The 16,094-nt window shown below is 40.5% G+C and overlaps 1 protein-coding gene across 7 annotated transcripts in view; it reads right to left on the reverse strand.

The window, feature by feature from the left end:
- The window catches only part of KMT2A (lysine methyltransferase 2A), an 80,479-nt gene that overhangs the window by 8,401 nt on the left and 55,984 nt on the right, over positions 1–16,094 (reverse strand). For all 7 annotated transcript variants that reach the window (XM_019647429.1, XM_019647423.1, XM_019647428.1 and 4 more), the window contains 6 exons: positions 15,884–16,069; positions 11,428–15,670; positions 10,713–10,793; positions 9,649–9,713; positions 8,364–8,534; positions 6,488–6,562 (listed from right to left, as the gene is read on the reverse strand). In XM_019647429.1, the coding sequence (XP_019502974.1) occupies positions 6,488–6,562; positions 8,364–8,534; positions 9,649–9,713; positions 10,713–10,793; positions 11,428–15,670; positions 15,884–16,069 (4,821 nt within the window). The remainder of the gene's footprint in view (positions 1–6,487; positions 6,563–8,363; positions 8,535–9,648; positions 9,714–10,712; positions 10,794–11,427; positions 15,671–15,883; positions 16,070–16,094) is intronic.

Below are 16,094 nucleotides of genomic sequence, written 5' to 3' on the forward strand. Positions count from 1 at the left end.
GACAATGGTAAACAGCTTTTCCTATACAACAGATCCCGCACCCCCGGTTTTTTTCCCCCTAGGAGTTTTAGATTGCTGTGGATTCCTAGGTAGAAAAAGACATTGAAAAACATACTTAAGTATATTTTCACAAAAAGTTCATTTTGATACTAAGGCTGAGTGTTCAACTTTACATGCACAGGAGGGCTTACAATGTGTCAATAATTGGAAAACAAAGATGAATAATGCATGTTCTCACAGAACTGTTGGCAGAGAGGGGCAGATGTGTACACAAACCATACAATGTGAAAATATCCAAATAAAATAAAGGTAGAGTATAAAGTACTGTGGGAACTTTTAAGAGGAAACAATCTATCTGTTGTGGGGGATTCATTTATTCGTTCAACAAATATTTACTGAGCACTTACTGTATCCTGCACATTCTTTCCATCTGTCCACTGTGCCAGACAGAACCTCAGGAATAGAGATAAACAAGGCAGGCAAGAGGCAAGGTACCTGTATTCACAGAGCTTTTATTTCATGGAAGAGACACACAATAAACTCACAAAGGTAGTCCCACTTCAGGGCTTTTTCACCTGCTCTTTCTCCTGCACTGAGGACTTTTATACTAATTATTGCAAGACTGGCTTCTCATTATCACTCAGGTTTCAACTTTAATGTTACTTCTTCAAGAAGATTCCCTTCCTGACCACTATATCTAGAAGAGGATCCTTGTCACCAACTACCCATCTTTGTGTCACTATTTCATTATCCCGTTTTATCTTTTTTAGAGTTCTTATATCTGCCACTAGAATATATGGGGTCAAGGACAAGGTGGCAGCAGTGGAAATGGAGAATGATAGGCACATGTTGAACTGGGGAACAGAGTGATCATTATGGTTAACCTTCAGCACCCATTCTACACCCAATGATCAGTCTAAGCAAAACCCGGGAATCCCAGTCCCCTTGGCAGTGACTTAGGAATGGACATGGAACCAAGTTCTGGTCTGTGAGATGAGAGAAGTCCACTTCTTGCTAACAAAAAGCCCCTCCCCCAAACATTGCCACGACTGACTATGACCCTGGGAACTGCTGCAGTCATTTGCTATCAGCTTGAAGATGAAGCTTTACCACTGACAGCAAAGTGGAAAGAAGGAAAGAATCTAGATCTTTATGACACTGCAAACTCCCATATCGGTCAATCCTGATGCCTATCCTGCCTCTGGACTGTGTTATGGAAGATGATAAATCATCTTCCTGTTTAATTAAATCAGTAAAGAATTGGGATTTCTGTAACTTGAGGCCAAACACATCCTAAGTGATAAGGCAATAGGTATAGAGAAGAATGGTCAACAAAGGCTTAAAAAAAAAAAAAAGGTAACTTTGAGCAGGGTCTTGAAGGATTAACGGAAGTTTGTCAAGCAAACCAGGGAATTTGGGGTGCAGGAGAGAGAAGATGGAGGGAAGCAGGCCATTCCTAGTAGATGGAACTGCATGAACCATGGTATGCTAATATGAAAGCTCATGCAATATAAGTAATAAGAATTATTTGGGGTGTGTGTTAAAAATTGAGCTTTGGGCCGGCCAAGTGGTGCGTTGGTTAAGAGTTGGCTTGGGATGCCAGCTCTGAGTAGCCGGGTCCTGGTTCAGATCCCACATGAGGGCTAGTGATGCTGTGCCCTCTACCACTAAGATAGTGAACAACAGCTTGACCTGGAGCTGGGCTGCCATGAGTTGCCGGTGACAGCGTAGGCTGCAGTGGGCTCCCGTAAGCTACTGTGAGCGGCTGGCAGCTGGCATGAGCTGCCAAGAGCTGCCGTGAGCGGACATCCAGTGGCCAGCGACTGATCTGCCTCACCCGGGAAGAGCACAATGATAATACCAATATGGGCCAGTGAAGCGACATCTTCCACAACTAGACTGAAGAACAAAAGGACAGCAACTTGTCTGTTCCCCTCCCCCAATTACCCAATAAAATCTTTAAAAAACATTCAGCTTTCTCATCTCCAAGCCCAGAGGTTGTGATTCATGCCTATGGACCACTCTAAGACACACAGAAGGATCTGAACCACTGTTATTGGGTAACAGTGTGTTTTTTCCAGGACCCATCAGCTCCAAGTCAAGCTGTTGTCCTTCAATCTGGTTGTGGAGGGCGTAGCTCAGCTCCAAGTCCAGTTGCCATTTTCAATCTAGTTGCAGGGGGGTGCAGCCCATCATCCCATGCGGGAATCGAACCAGCAACCCTGTTGTTAAAAGAGCATGCACTCTAACCAACTGAGCCATCTGGCTGCCCACCGGCAGTGTAGCAGCAGCTCAGCTCAAGTCGTTGTCTTCAATCCAGTTGCGGAGGGTGCAGCTCACAGGCTTATATGGGAATCGAACCGGCACCCTTGTTGTTCAGAGCACTTGCTCTAACCAACTGAGCTATCCGGCTGCCCCTTTCCCTCCTTTTCTTAAAATAAAAACATTATAGATAAAGTCAAATTCCTCTAAGTAGTCATTCACTTCCCTTCCCAGGACCAATCTGAAAGGTGGTTAGCGATGTAGATAGATACGGAAAAAAAAGTTAACGGAAGTTTTCTACCTTAGATTAATTAAAATCTTTAATGTTCACTTGAACTAACTATATTAATGTTTCACACCGTCTAAATTTAATTTGAAGTCTAATAGCAATGAGAAACTTTCAAATTTAAAAAGAAGGTGTAATTGGGCCGGCCGGGTGGCTCTGCGCCCCGCCTAACCCCACCACTAGATTGAAAGCAGCAACTGGACTTGGAGCTGAGCTGTGCCCTCCACAACTAAAACTGAAGGACAACAACTTGACTTGGACAACTTCACTTGGAGCTGATGGGTCCTAGAAAAACACAATGTTCTCTTCCTCAATAAAATCTTAAATAAATAAGTAAGTAAGTAAGTAAGTAAATAAATAAATAAATAAATGGTATAATAAAACCACAATGAGATATCATTTCACACTCACTAAGATGTCTATAATAAAAAAAAGACACACAATGACAAGTGTCGCCAAGGATGTGGATACTGGAACCATTGTACATTGTTGGTGGAAATGTAAAATGGTGCAGTCACTTTGGAAAAACTTTGGCAGTTCCTCAAAAAGTTAAACATAGAGTTACCATTATGACCCAGCAATTCCACTCCTAGGTATATACCCAAGAGAAATAAAAATATGTCTACACAAAAAGTTGCACATGAATATTCACGGCAACACTATTCACCATAGTCAGAAGATGGAAAAAAACCCAAATGTCCATCAGTTGATGAATGAATAAAACACAAGTGGTATAACACATAATGGAATATTTGGCAATATAAAGGAACAAAATACTAATAAAAACCATATATGAAAAATCCACAGTGAATATCATACTCAATGGTGAAAGATTGAAAGCTTTTCCTCTAAGATCATGAACAAGGCAAGGATGCCTGCTTTCACCACTTCTATTCAACACAGTACTGGAAATTCTAGTGAGGGCAATTAGGTAAGAAAAATAAATAAAAGGTACCCAAACTGCAAAGGAAGAAGAAAGATTATCTGTTTGCAGATATTATCTTATATGTAGAAAACCCCAGAGTCCACAAAATTATTAGAACAAATAAATAAATTAAGCTAAGTAGCAGGATATAAAGTCAACACACAAAAATCAGTTGCATTTCTTTATACGAATAATGAACAATCTGAAAAGAAAATTTCAAAAACAAATCTACTTATAATAGCATCACAAAGAGAAAAGTACTTAGGAATTAACTTAATCAAGGTGGTGAAAGACTCGTACAATGAAAACCACAAAAACATTGCTGACAGAAATTTTAAAAAGACATAAACAAATGGAAACTCATCCCAAGTTCATGAATTGGAAGACTTAATATTGTTAAAATGTTGACACTACTCAAAGCGATCTACAGAGAAAGCAATCCCTATGAAAATGCCAATGATCTCTTTTGCAGAAATAGAACTCATTCTAAAATTCATATGGAATCTCACGGGATCCCCAAATAGCCAAAACAATCTTGAAACAGACGAACTGGAGGACTCATACTTCCTGATTTCAAAATTGATAACAAAGCTACAGTAATCAAAACAGTGTGCTAATGGCATAAAGACAGACATGTAGACCAATGGAATAGAATTGACAGCTCAGTAATAAACCCTCACATATATGGTCAAATGATTTTTGCCAAGACCATTCAATGGGGAAAAGACAGTCTTTTCAAAAAATGGTGCTGGGAAAACTGGATATACACATGCAAATGAATGAAGTTGGTTCTTTACCTAACCCCATATATAAAAATTAACTCAGAATGGATCAAGGACCTAAATGTAAGACCTAAAACTATAAAACTCTGAGAAGAAAACATGGGATAAAATTTTCACAACACTGGATTTGGGAATGATTTCTTGGACACCACAGGCACAGGTATCAAAATAAAAAACAGACAAATGGGACTTCATCACAATTAAAAAATTGTGTGTTCCAAAAGACACTATCAAAAAAATGCTAGTATTCAATAATTTCTCTCCATGCTGTCTCAAATCCCTTCAGTCAGGATAATGGCCTTCATTTGGCACATTAGGAATATTAGAATATATAAATAAACACTTATGTATATGTAATAAATAGTTATATATAAATAAAAGGCTGCCAATAATGTCTGGTTCATTATTTTAATTAATCCTCACAGAAAATTTTGAAGGTTGCATTAACATTCCCACTTTATAGCTAAGGAAGGAAATTGGGACTCAGAGGAGGTAATTAGCTTGCATCCAATGTAATATTAATAGCAACAGGGCAGAAATAGAGCTTGAAATCAGGTGTCTCTGCCTCCAGAGCTCATGGTTTCTTACTACCATTCCACATGGCAGTAAAAGACATGGATAAACCAAAGAAATCTCTGTCCCACTGGCAAGAAGAAAGGGCTAGGGTATTCAATTTGAGGCTGAGAACACTGAGTCAAAATGTTGGTTTCCTCCAGGTGTAGAATTTTACATATAGAAACATACAGAAAACTTCTAAAAGTCAACAACAAAAAAACAAACAACCTGGGGCAGCAGGTTAGCTCAGTTGGATAGAGCGCAGTGCTCATAACATTATGGTTGCCGGTTCGATCCCCACATGGGCCACTGAGATGCGCCCTCCACAAAACAACAACAAAACAACAACCTGATTTAAAAATAAGCAAAGCACTCGAATGAACATTTCTCCAAAGATATACAAATGATCAATTAACACATGAAAAGATGCGCAATATCACTAATCATTTGGCATATAAATAGAAAACTACAAGATACCACCTTATTCCCATTGGATGGCTACTATAAAAACAAACAGCAAACAAGCAAACAAACAGCAAGAATGTGGATAAACTGAAATCCTTGTCCACCGTTGGTAGGAATGTATTATAAAATGGTACAGCTGTTGTAGAAAACAGTATAATGTTTCCTCAAAATATTAAAAATAGAATTATCGTATGATCCAGCAATTCTACTTCTGGTATATACCCCCCAAAAGTATTAAAAACAGACTCTCAAAGAGGTATCTGTATATTCATGTTCATAGCAAAATTATTCATAATAGCTAAAACAAAGAAGCAACCCAAGTGTCCATCAACAATCAATGGATAAGCAAAATGTGAAATACACATACAGTGGAATAGTATTCAATCTTAAAAAGGAAGCATACACTACAACATGGATGAACCTTCAGGAAATTATGCTAAGTAAAATAAGCCAGCCACAAAAAGACACATACTGTATGATTCCACTTATATGAGGTAGTCAAAATCATAAAGACAAAAAATATAATGGTGGCTGTCAGGAGCGAGAATGCGAGGGAGAATGAAGAGTTATTGTTTAATGGCACACAGTTTCAGTTTTACAAGATGAAGAGTTATAGGGATGGATGTGGTGGTGATGGTTACACAACAATGAAAATGTATTTAACACCACTGAATTGTGCACTTAAAAATGGTTAAGATGATAAATTTTATGTCATGTGTATTTTACAATAAAAAAATTCATTTGTTAAAAAATAAGGAATGAAGTTTGGATGCACTGTTATAGCATAGAGAAATCTTAAAAGCATTATGTTAAATGAAAAAAAAAAAAACAGTCAAAAAAGGCCACATAGTGTATGATTCCATTTATATGAAACGTACAAGCAAATTCACAGAGACAGAAAAATTAGTGGTTGCCAGGGGATGCGGCTGAGAAATGACTGCTAATGGGTACGAGGTTTCTTTTAGGGATAATGAAAATGTTCTGGAATTATACAGAACTAATAGTTGCACAACTCTTTGAATATACTAAATGCCACTGAATTGTATGCTTTTTAAAAAATGGGTGAACTGTACAGTATTAATTATAATCGCAATAAAGCTGTAAAAAATTATTTAAAAAAATTATTTATTTTTTTTGGGTAAGATCAACACTGTAACTTAGACCAACAAGTTATCAGTCTGAGAGAAATAAAATGACTGCTCTAGCCATTACCTGCAAATGAGAGCTGCTTTAGGCGGGCATTTGATCGAGCTTCCTGGACTTTATCTGTCAGTGACTTCCAGGCATCTGTGAGAAAATAAAAATATTCAAGCAAACGTCTCAACACCAATGGTGTGTGCAAAAGCATTGTGCTTAGAATCCCTACAGCATGAAAACACACCCTGCCAGAATAGTTTTTTGTTTTGTTAGTTTAAGTCAGTTTGGTGCATAAGAAGCTGAGGAGGTGCACTACCCAGCAGTGTGTTTTTTCTGTTAGAAAGGATAAAGAAGCAGTAAGGAGATTCATACCTTCTGAAAATGACCGCTGAATCCCCAAAGCATTCACATCCCTTGATGGTAGTCTGGGTCCCAAACCTGAATGTTTGATATTAATTCTATTCCCCATACCCTCAACCAATACAATATTAGCGTTAACAATTTAACCAGGAGTGTGGGGAGATCATAACTTCTCAGTTCCTTCAAATTAAGGGGTGTAACTAGAAAACCTTTACAATCCCTTCTAGCTCTAACCTAAGATTTTGATATCTCTTACTGTCTGTTGAATTTCTTATTACTACTCCACACTCAATGTCTTATGTGGAACTCATACACTCAACCTAGTTATTTCTTTGTTTTCCTTACATACCTTTTTTTTTTAGTCATCCAGGCCCGAATGAATCTTCAGAGTCATCTTTGACTCTTCTCCCTATTCTCCATATCCATGCAGTCATTAAGTGTGTGCATTCCTCTTTCTTTTCCCACTAGAAAAGGGGTTTATTACCTGACATCTCTACTGTAGCAATGCTCTCATTAGTGACCTCTTGCCTTCTAGTGTCTCCAACTCAATCTATCTTATGGAACTACCACATTAAGCTTCCTGCAATTCTGCTTTTATTCCACTCTCCCAAATTTTCAAAGGCCTCATGGTTTGGCACTGAAGGCCCTCCAAAACCTGTGCCCAATCCACCTTGCCAATTTTCTCTCTCACCACATACCTCACATGGATTTCAGCGTTATCTTCCCTCCTGACACTGCTCTACATGCACCAAATGCTAATCTGTCTTGCTAACATCCCTTCTTAGAAAGCCCTCCCCCTTCTCTTTGCCTAACCCAATTTCTATTATCTCCTTAAAAAAAAAAAATCTTCTATTCTATTTATCTTATTGGTTTTTCAATAATCCAAACTGACCCACAGTGATCTTTCTTTCCTTCAAATTCTTCTAGTACTTATTGCCTACAGAACATGCACTAGTCCTGCAACAGCTAATGAGCACCTATGTCTTTAGAGTACAAAGATGAATAAGAAAATAAAATTCAAGCCCTTATGGGACGCTCCCTGTTGAGTAAGACATAAAAGTAAACAAACGTTTATAAAACAAGTTTTAAGCTATGAAAAATACTGAAGAATCTAAAAGGGGCAGAAAGGAGGGAGTTGGACTGCTTATCTGCCTCAGAAGATCAGAGAAGACTTTCCGAGCTGAATTGTGAGGGGTGAGCTGGAGTTCAGCACGTGAATGAGGGCAGGGAGAGCATTCCAGGCCGAGGGAAGTATTGTGTGAAGGCACAAAGGTGATACAGCGTTTAAGGAGCACAAGGAGTGGTGTAAGACAACTCTGGTTGAGGTGAGGGAGATAAGCAGACAGTGCTCTGCTAGGGTGTGTGCAATCTTAATAAACATAGACTATATCATTAACTTTTTACATAAATTATGAACTATTTCTCAACAACACCAATTTCCAAAGAACAAGTTAAATGTATAATGTCTTCGAGTATCTTCTATAATAGTTCACACAAAACTGCCTGCGTAAGTGGTACAAATACACAGAAAGTGCAGATCTAGCTGCAACAGGGCCTGTGCTGGCAGGCCAACCTAATTTAACCTGCTCACCTTCAATACTTTCTGCACAGATCTGGAAGCCATCATCACTTGAAATTTCAAAAACAAGTCCTTTCTTGGGCTTTTTCTCAGTAATGCTTTCCTTCCGCTTCTGTTCTTGCTGAAGCCAAAGCATCAGTGGAGAGCTGAAATTACTTTCTTCTTCTTCTGCTGTTTTAGATTCTGTGAGGAAGAAAGAGGAAAAAAAGCGCTGCAACAAACTTACTGAGCATTGACTTGGCATATGTTACCTCTAAGCCTAACAACATTCCATAGTTGGTAATTATTCCCATTTACAGATAATAAATGAGTCTCAAAGAGGTATAGCAGCTTGCTACCTAGGTCATAGCTAGAAATGACTAAAACAAGAATTTTTTAACATAAAGTCATGCTGTTTCTGTGGTAGTTTCTGGTATGACAATTTGATAGTTTTTCAATACATAACTGCCCTCAATAGGGTCAAAGTAAAAAAAATAGTAATGGTTAATATTTATAAAGCACTATGTATGAGACACTCTTAGGAATTCCCTATATATTAACTCATATAAACCTCACAACAGTTCAGTGAGGTAGGTATTATTATCTACATTTTAAAGGTGAGGAAACTGAGGTAGAGAGAAGTTAAGTAGCACAAGTTCATGCAGCTAATAAGGGGGATTTCAATCCATCTGGCTCGAGTCTGCACTACCAGCCCTTACTGCCTTCTTACATAAAGAGGAAGCAGCTAGTCAGCAGAATGTGATTACATCCAGAATCTTATGCTATGCCTATGTGTATATTCTCTACCTAGTTCTCTTTGGGGAAGTCTCCTCAACAGAAATGGGCAAAGCCCTATATACAGACTTCTCTAATCTTAAAGTGCAGTTGTTTACTGATCCAATTCATTAGGACAGATGGAAAATGCTATGGAGATGGATCTGGTGTCATAAGCAAAATCTGACTATCTTATACAACAAAAATCGTTCTTGCTTTTCTTCAGTGACAACTAAGGGATGAAGTCAGGTTATCACTATCTATTTAAATCACACGGCTATAAAGCAAGTAGAGCAGGAGGGTGTTTATAGGTTTTAGTCTTGGTTCCTTTAGTTGACAGATGATCATAGAATATGCAGTGGAAGAGCATGGGGCCAGTAGATAGATGCTCTGAGTCTCAGTCTACAACTCTGGCCAATCACTTAACTTCTTTGGAACTTAGATATATATTTTTTTAATCTAGAAAATCAGTAGGTAACGTAGTTGATTTTCATAGTATTTTGGCTCTGAAATTCTGATTCTAACCTGTTACCCACCCACATACCTGTATTTTCTTGTTCGTTTGCTGGATTTTGTGTTGTCTGAATCTCAGGAAGAACAGCCACTTGCCTGAATAAAACACCACCACCACCACCAACAACAACAAAAAACACCAAACATGAGAAGTAACATCAGCTAGTTCTTTAATTCAAAGATAAAAACTGTCCATAATCTGCCAGACAGCTGTGCCAATTATACAAAACAGCTACTAGAAATGAACCACAGGGTGCTCTGTGTAGAACCTGTTGAATGAACAGCATCACCACACTACTGTATGGTACATAACATAAAACCATCTTTTATGAGATTTTCCCCCAAATACTGACATTAAGTTTCTGCTTTTGAAGTTGTAGATTGTGTCCTTAATTTTTTTTCTCATACCCTTAGTATTGGTGAAAAAAAAATAAAATAAAACAACACTTGTTAGAAGCAGTTCTGGAGTTACTTAAGAGCTGCTTAACTTAGCTGCTTTAACTAAAGACAAAATTAAGCTGCATGAGCTAGTAACCACCACCAATTTTCAATTTTAAAAATTAAATAAATCTTGGAAACAATCTAAATGTATATCAATGGGGGCTAGTTAATTTATAGATCTGTACAAGTTATTGTAATCCAACTGGAGGCAGCCCATTAAAAAAATGAAGTGCATCTATATATATACTGGCACAGAAATGTGTAGGCAATACAAGTGATAAAAACAAGTACGGAACAGTATGTACAGCATTATTCACTTTTTGTAAAAAAAAGTATATACATATTCATACATACACCATGTACATCTGCATTGTATAGAAATGTCTGCATGGATGAAAACAAATTATTAGCAACGGTTACTTCCTAAGGAATAGACTGGGAAGGGGTTAGGCAGGACGAGTAGGGAATCATTAACCATTATTTAAACAATTCCATGCTGGATATTTTATTTTACTTTTTTAACAAGCATGGTTATTTCCATTAAAAAAAAAAAACTTTGGCAACAAAAATCAATACAAATCAAGAAGATCTATTTTTTAAATAAAATGGATAGACTTGAGAACTTAATCTGAGAAAACTAACTTTTATGCTTACCCTGCAGGCTGCCCACACTCTTTTTGTGATGACTGTTCCACATTAGCTGTATCCTGCTGCTCAGCCTCTGCTCCTGGGGTCCTAGAACAGAATCATTTGTATCTTTTCAAGAAAAAAACCACCAGTAAATATGTACCAAATGTGAAGGTCAGTCCAAAGAAATGACATAATAAAATATATGAGCCAGGAAAACCAATCTGTGGTAACACGGGTTAGATAGTGGTTATCTTGTGGGGGCTCAAGGAGCCTTCTGGAACACTAGAAATGTTTTTTTTGTTTTTTTTATCTTGGTCTGAATAGTGGCTACATGGGTGCATACATATGTAAAAGTAACTTGTGCACATTCTGTATATGTCAATGATAATATTTTTAAAGGATTCCATCTACAACAGGTGGCTTTGCCCACCACACAGGAATAATCAACCCTTAGTATCCTAACTCTCAGCAAAAAAGAAACAGGAGCAAATAGCAGCATTATTTTAAATCAGAGCAAAGAGTAATTAGAGATGTTTCCATCCAAGACCAACTGCCCATGGATGAAACGGAATTTTGCTCTATAAACCACCAGTGCGAGGAAAAAACAAACAAACAAAAAGTCAAACCCCAGAAAACCCCCAAGTACTGCAACCTGGACAGAGGAGCTACCACTTCAACAGCCTCTGATCCAAAGCACAGATCCCACAGACCCAGCACAGCCAATTTTTGGATCTCTCACCCTGTGACTGAGGTCAGGGATGTCGTGTTGGCTTCTTGGTCTGGAATGTGTGCTTCAGAAGAACTGGTCCGCAAATGGGAAACTTTGTGCTTCTTGCCATTCCCTTTGTCCAAAGGCAGCTGAATCCGTTTGATTTTTGGTTTGGGTTTAGCGGGAGCCGGCACTGAGGGGCTTGCTGACTGCTGTCCAGAGGATGGAGAGCCCCCAGGAGAGGCTGAGCTGGCTGGCACAGCTGAGGATAAAGCCTTATTCTGCTCTAGGCCCATGCTATTATGAGCATCTACTGTCTGGGTAAAGTTGGATCCCTGGGTTCCTGAAGCAGAATCAAGATCACGCTGGGAAGAGAGAATCACAGTTTTGCTGGCAAGGAGCTGGTTCACGTGCTGAAGCGGATAGTGTTCTTCTGCTTCCCCAGAAGGTGAAGCAGCTGCTATGCCCATAGTCTGAGCAGAGGGGAGGACACAGATGCCAGATGCTGCTGTCATTGTGGCAGTAGAAGGAGTCTGTGATGTCCCCAGTTGTGGAAACATTCCTGAACTTGGCAGTAAAGCCATAGGCTGGTCCTGAATCCCCAGGCTTTGGGGACTAGCTTTGATTAAAAGATTGCTTATGGAGCCAATATCCGGGGTACCCAGCAACCTCGGGTTGGTTAATGCGACATGTCCTGGAACTGACGCACTGCTTGTAGGGGCTGTTGTAGTTTGCATGGATACAACATTCAAGACGGAGGAACCAGATGCCAAGCCAGACACAGGCCCTGACGTAAGATGGCCAGTATCCTGGCTTATTGTTGATGTGCACGCTGCTGTGGCAGCAGTTCCTCCCACATTCTGTGGTAACAGGGGTGCCTGTTCAAAATACATGCCAGATTTAGACCTTTTTATGATGTTGGGGACAGTTCGGTGAGATGATGTATTAAGTGACCCCAAATCTAACAGATTGGGATGATTTGGAAGCTGGGAGGGTGTGAAGTTAATCAATGTCATGTTAGGAACCACATCGGAAGGGGCAATGTTTGAAGGGGTACTAGAGGGAGCAAGTTTTTTATTCTTTCGGGTCTGTAGACGAGATATGGGTCTTTTCTTGAGTCCAGAGGATGGAGTGGCTACTGTGGTACTGAGGTCTGTCCTCTGGCTGGCTTCTGAAACCAAAAGCTGGGGATCTGGAGGAGGCTGAACCCCAATAAGGAGGCCTGAGGGAGGACTGCTGATGTTAGGTGGGAAACTACTTTGAGTAGCTGCAGGGAAGGAATGTAAGTGCTGGTGATGAGGCATGGGGAGCAATCCCTTGCTAGCAGGAGGGAACAAAGATTGAGAAGCTGGCAAGCTTGGATTTAGTCCTGTGGTTAGGGTGAGACCACTGCCCATGGACCCCAATACTGAAGTATTTGTCTCCATCACATTGGGTGTAGAACTAACAGAAGAGGTCAACTGGATTTTTTGGGTCACTCCATTTGGAAGAGTTTGGAGAACGTAAAGTGGCTGCATATTCTGGTTAACAACAATGAGTTTCTCAGTGGCTGGTTTCAGGTGGGGTGGAGTGGTCTGGACAGCTGCATTGGAAATCTGAGATGAGCCAGGACTATCAGTAGAATTGGGCACATATTTCTGGTTCTGGATAGGAACAGTAGGGGAAACAGGTACCTGGAGGCCAGGGGTGCTACTGTTTCTAGTTAAATCCTGATTGTTGCCATGACCTTGCTCCACTGAACCACAAGGAGGGCTGGAGATGTGGTCCGCATCCATGTGTCCTTGGATAAAATGGTCAGGAGTCATGTGGCCTTCAGGCGTTGCATCTACTCCTGGACTCAGCAGTGCCGAGTCACCTTCAGAGGCGGCCACAGATTTTTCCGTGATGGATACTCTCTTCTCTGCTGAGTCTGAGATTACAGCGAGTCTACTGGGATTCTGGCTGGGGACAGTGGGACTCCGAGTGGTCAGGACAGAGAGATCAGATGGTAGCTCTAGAGGCAACTCAAACTGCTCCTCTGCTGAGATAGAGGAAGACACACTACTGTCCACAGGTTCTGTTGTCGGCAGCTGCTGAGAAAACACTTCAAAAAGACCCATGTCTTTTTCACGATTACTATCAAGACCTAAACCTTCCCCAAGGTTCAGGAGTTCTGATGAAGAGGACTCTGGGCTCTCACCCAAAGCCTGCATGGACGGAGTATTCTTTAGCACAAAGTCCATAATGTCTGAGGGCAGGATATTCCCACAGTCATCACTATTGTTATTATCTGAGTCAGATTTGAGGAGCTCAGTGTTATAGGTGTCCAGTAAATTTTTGTCTGAGGGGGTGCTTGTGTGGACTCTGCGACTCGACTCCAATGAGCTGAGCTGAGCTTCCAAAGAATCCTGTCCCTGGGTCTTAACTCTGTTTACAGAGTGGCAGTTATCCATCTTTGGCTCATTTTTGTGGCCAACAGAACTCTTAATGACATGTTCTTTTTCACCAGCATCTTCAGGTCGATCAATCTTTAAGTTCTCTGTTCCATTTTCTTTACCATTTCTTTTTGGAATCTGGCTGCTTTTTCTTGTTGTGGCTGTGACACTAGTATCGCTCTCTGTCCCATCATCAACACCATCCAACTGTGAAATTTTGGGAAGATCACACTGTTCCTCCTCCCGAAACAAGTTATGAGATGCCAGTCGCTCCTCTGCCCCTGAAGAAATCACTGTTCTAGTGAAATTGTAATAGTATAAGTCATCTTCGTCTGAAGTGCTTAAGTCATCAGCCCCATCCACCTGTCCTTCAGCTGATCTCTTGCCTCGTTTCTTCCCAGTTGAGCTGCTGTAGAATGGAATGTCTTCTTCACCATAGGATCTTACCCCATAGAGTGGGGTGAGCCCAAAGAACATGTTAGAACGTGCCCGGGCACTGCGACGAGGATATCTCCTCTTGAAAGAGCCATCCTCCTGAGGCTTGGGGCCCTCTGGAAGCATTAGATTTCTGTCCTGTACTGGAAGATTCTGATAGTTGTTACTCTGAGAATCCTGTGATGAGGTATTATTGGGGCTTGGTTGGGCCACTGTACCATCTCCTAGACTTTCAGAGGCTGAAATTGGTTCTGTTGGAGATGCTGACTCTATCTGCAAAGGGGAAACAGGACTACTTTCCTTCGTGGTATTCTTGGACTGATTCTCATTTTCCATTTTTAGAGGTGTCAGTGTTACTTTGACTGTGCGTTTCCGGGGTGTCTGCAATTCCTTGGCAGAGCCTTCTGCTTGCATGGATAGAGTTTTGGGGACTCCTGGAATAGAAAGGACTTTGTCCCCAATCTTATCAGAAGAAACATTATTACATGGTCGTTGCCCCATAAACTCAGGAGTCAAAACTTCATCAACAAACTCAGGCTTTAGGTTTCCTTCCTCACCAGTTATCACCTGACCAGGTTCCAAAAGAGACTTACTGGAATGCTTTTCTTTGAAAGTTTCTTTACAAGATTTTTTCCCTTTCTGTCTCCTGTCTCTGGAACTCGATCCCATATGTTCATTTGTAATAGATGATCTGTTGCTCACTCCAGATAGCTTCATGGTTTTGACTTCAGTATCTTCGTCGGGAGGGGGGTTTACTGACTGGTTAGAATCTATACGTTGGTCTCGATCATTCCTTTGCCCTCTCAAATGGAGTGGTGGGAAGGAGAGAGCTTCTTTAGAAGAAAATGGTACTGAAGAGAGTTCAGCAAAAGTGCTGATTTTACTAACATTTAATTCTCCAGATGTTGTATTAGGGACCTGTGGGGCCAGTTTAGGAATGCCAGGGTAAGCTACATTATGTGCAGGTCCCTCTGAACTCTTGGAACTCAGCACTTTGGTCTTCTCTCCTTTCAAAGAAGAGCTCTTGGATGCCAAGTCTGAAGCACTGGAATGCTTCATTTCTGAAGATGAAGATCCATCCAAGTGACTGGTTTTAGTGACCACAGTAACCACTGTCCTTTGCAAATTTGAAGAGGTGGAAGTGTTTTGCCCTAAATTAGTATTTGAATTCAGTGGCCCTAAGACATGATCGACTGCTTTGGCACTTGACTCAAGATCTGCAGCGGTCCCTAGGGCAGAGACTGAGGAAACACTATTTCTGGAGTAAGTACTTCCAGTTCTCACTGGAGACATTATCCGGAGTTTAGACCGCTGAGGTGACAAGGAAGAAGTGCTGTGACGCCTGGAGCCAATGCTTCGAAGTCCAGAGGAGAGTAAAGGATCACCCACTGTGACTATCTCATGGGTGGTTGGAGTAGGACTTCCTAAACAAGAGAGAAAAAGTAAAAAAGTGTATAACAGATAGAACAAATGTGTGGCAGTCATTGGTTTCAATGACTTGGCTATATATATATGCATTTATAGGTAACTGAAAATCAACATTTTCAATTAGCAAAAGTCACTAAGATAAAGTTGCCTGAAAGAATTACAAATTCATCTTTGAGCTGACCTACTTGGGGGTCAATGAAGTCCTTTACCTGCAGAGGGCAAAGGCCGACAACCAGGGGATCTCTGTGTTGGAGAATAACTGGGTGTTCGAATCCTAGGGACCTTGGAGATGACATGATAAAAACAGGAACTGGAGGTTTGCGTATGAGGAGGTCGGTCTGGCGACGGAGGACTTACAATTTCAGCTGTGTTTTGACTTTCTTTAGATGAAATTTCTGTGGTAAGATACAAAAACCTTTA

This window comes from Hipposideros armiger, unplaced genomic scaffold, assembly GCF_001890085.2.
Source record: "Hipposideros armiger isolate ML-2016 unplaced genomic scaffold, ASM189008v1 scaffold_111, whole genome shotgun sequence".
Lineage (NCBI taxonomy): Eukaryota > Metazoa > Chordata > Mammalia > Chiroptera > Hipposideridae > Hipposideros > Hipposideros armiger.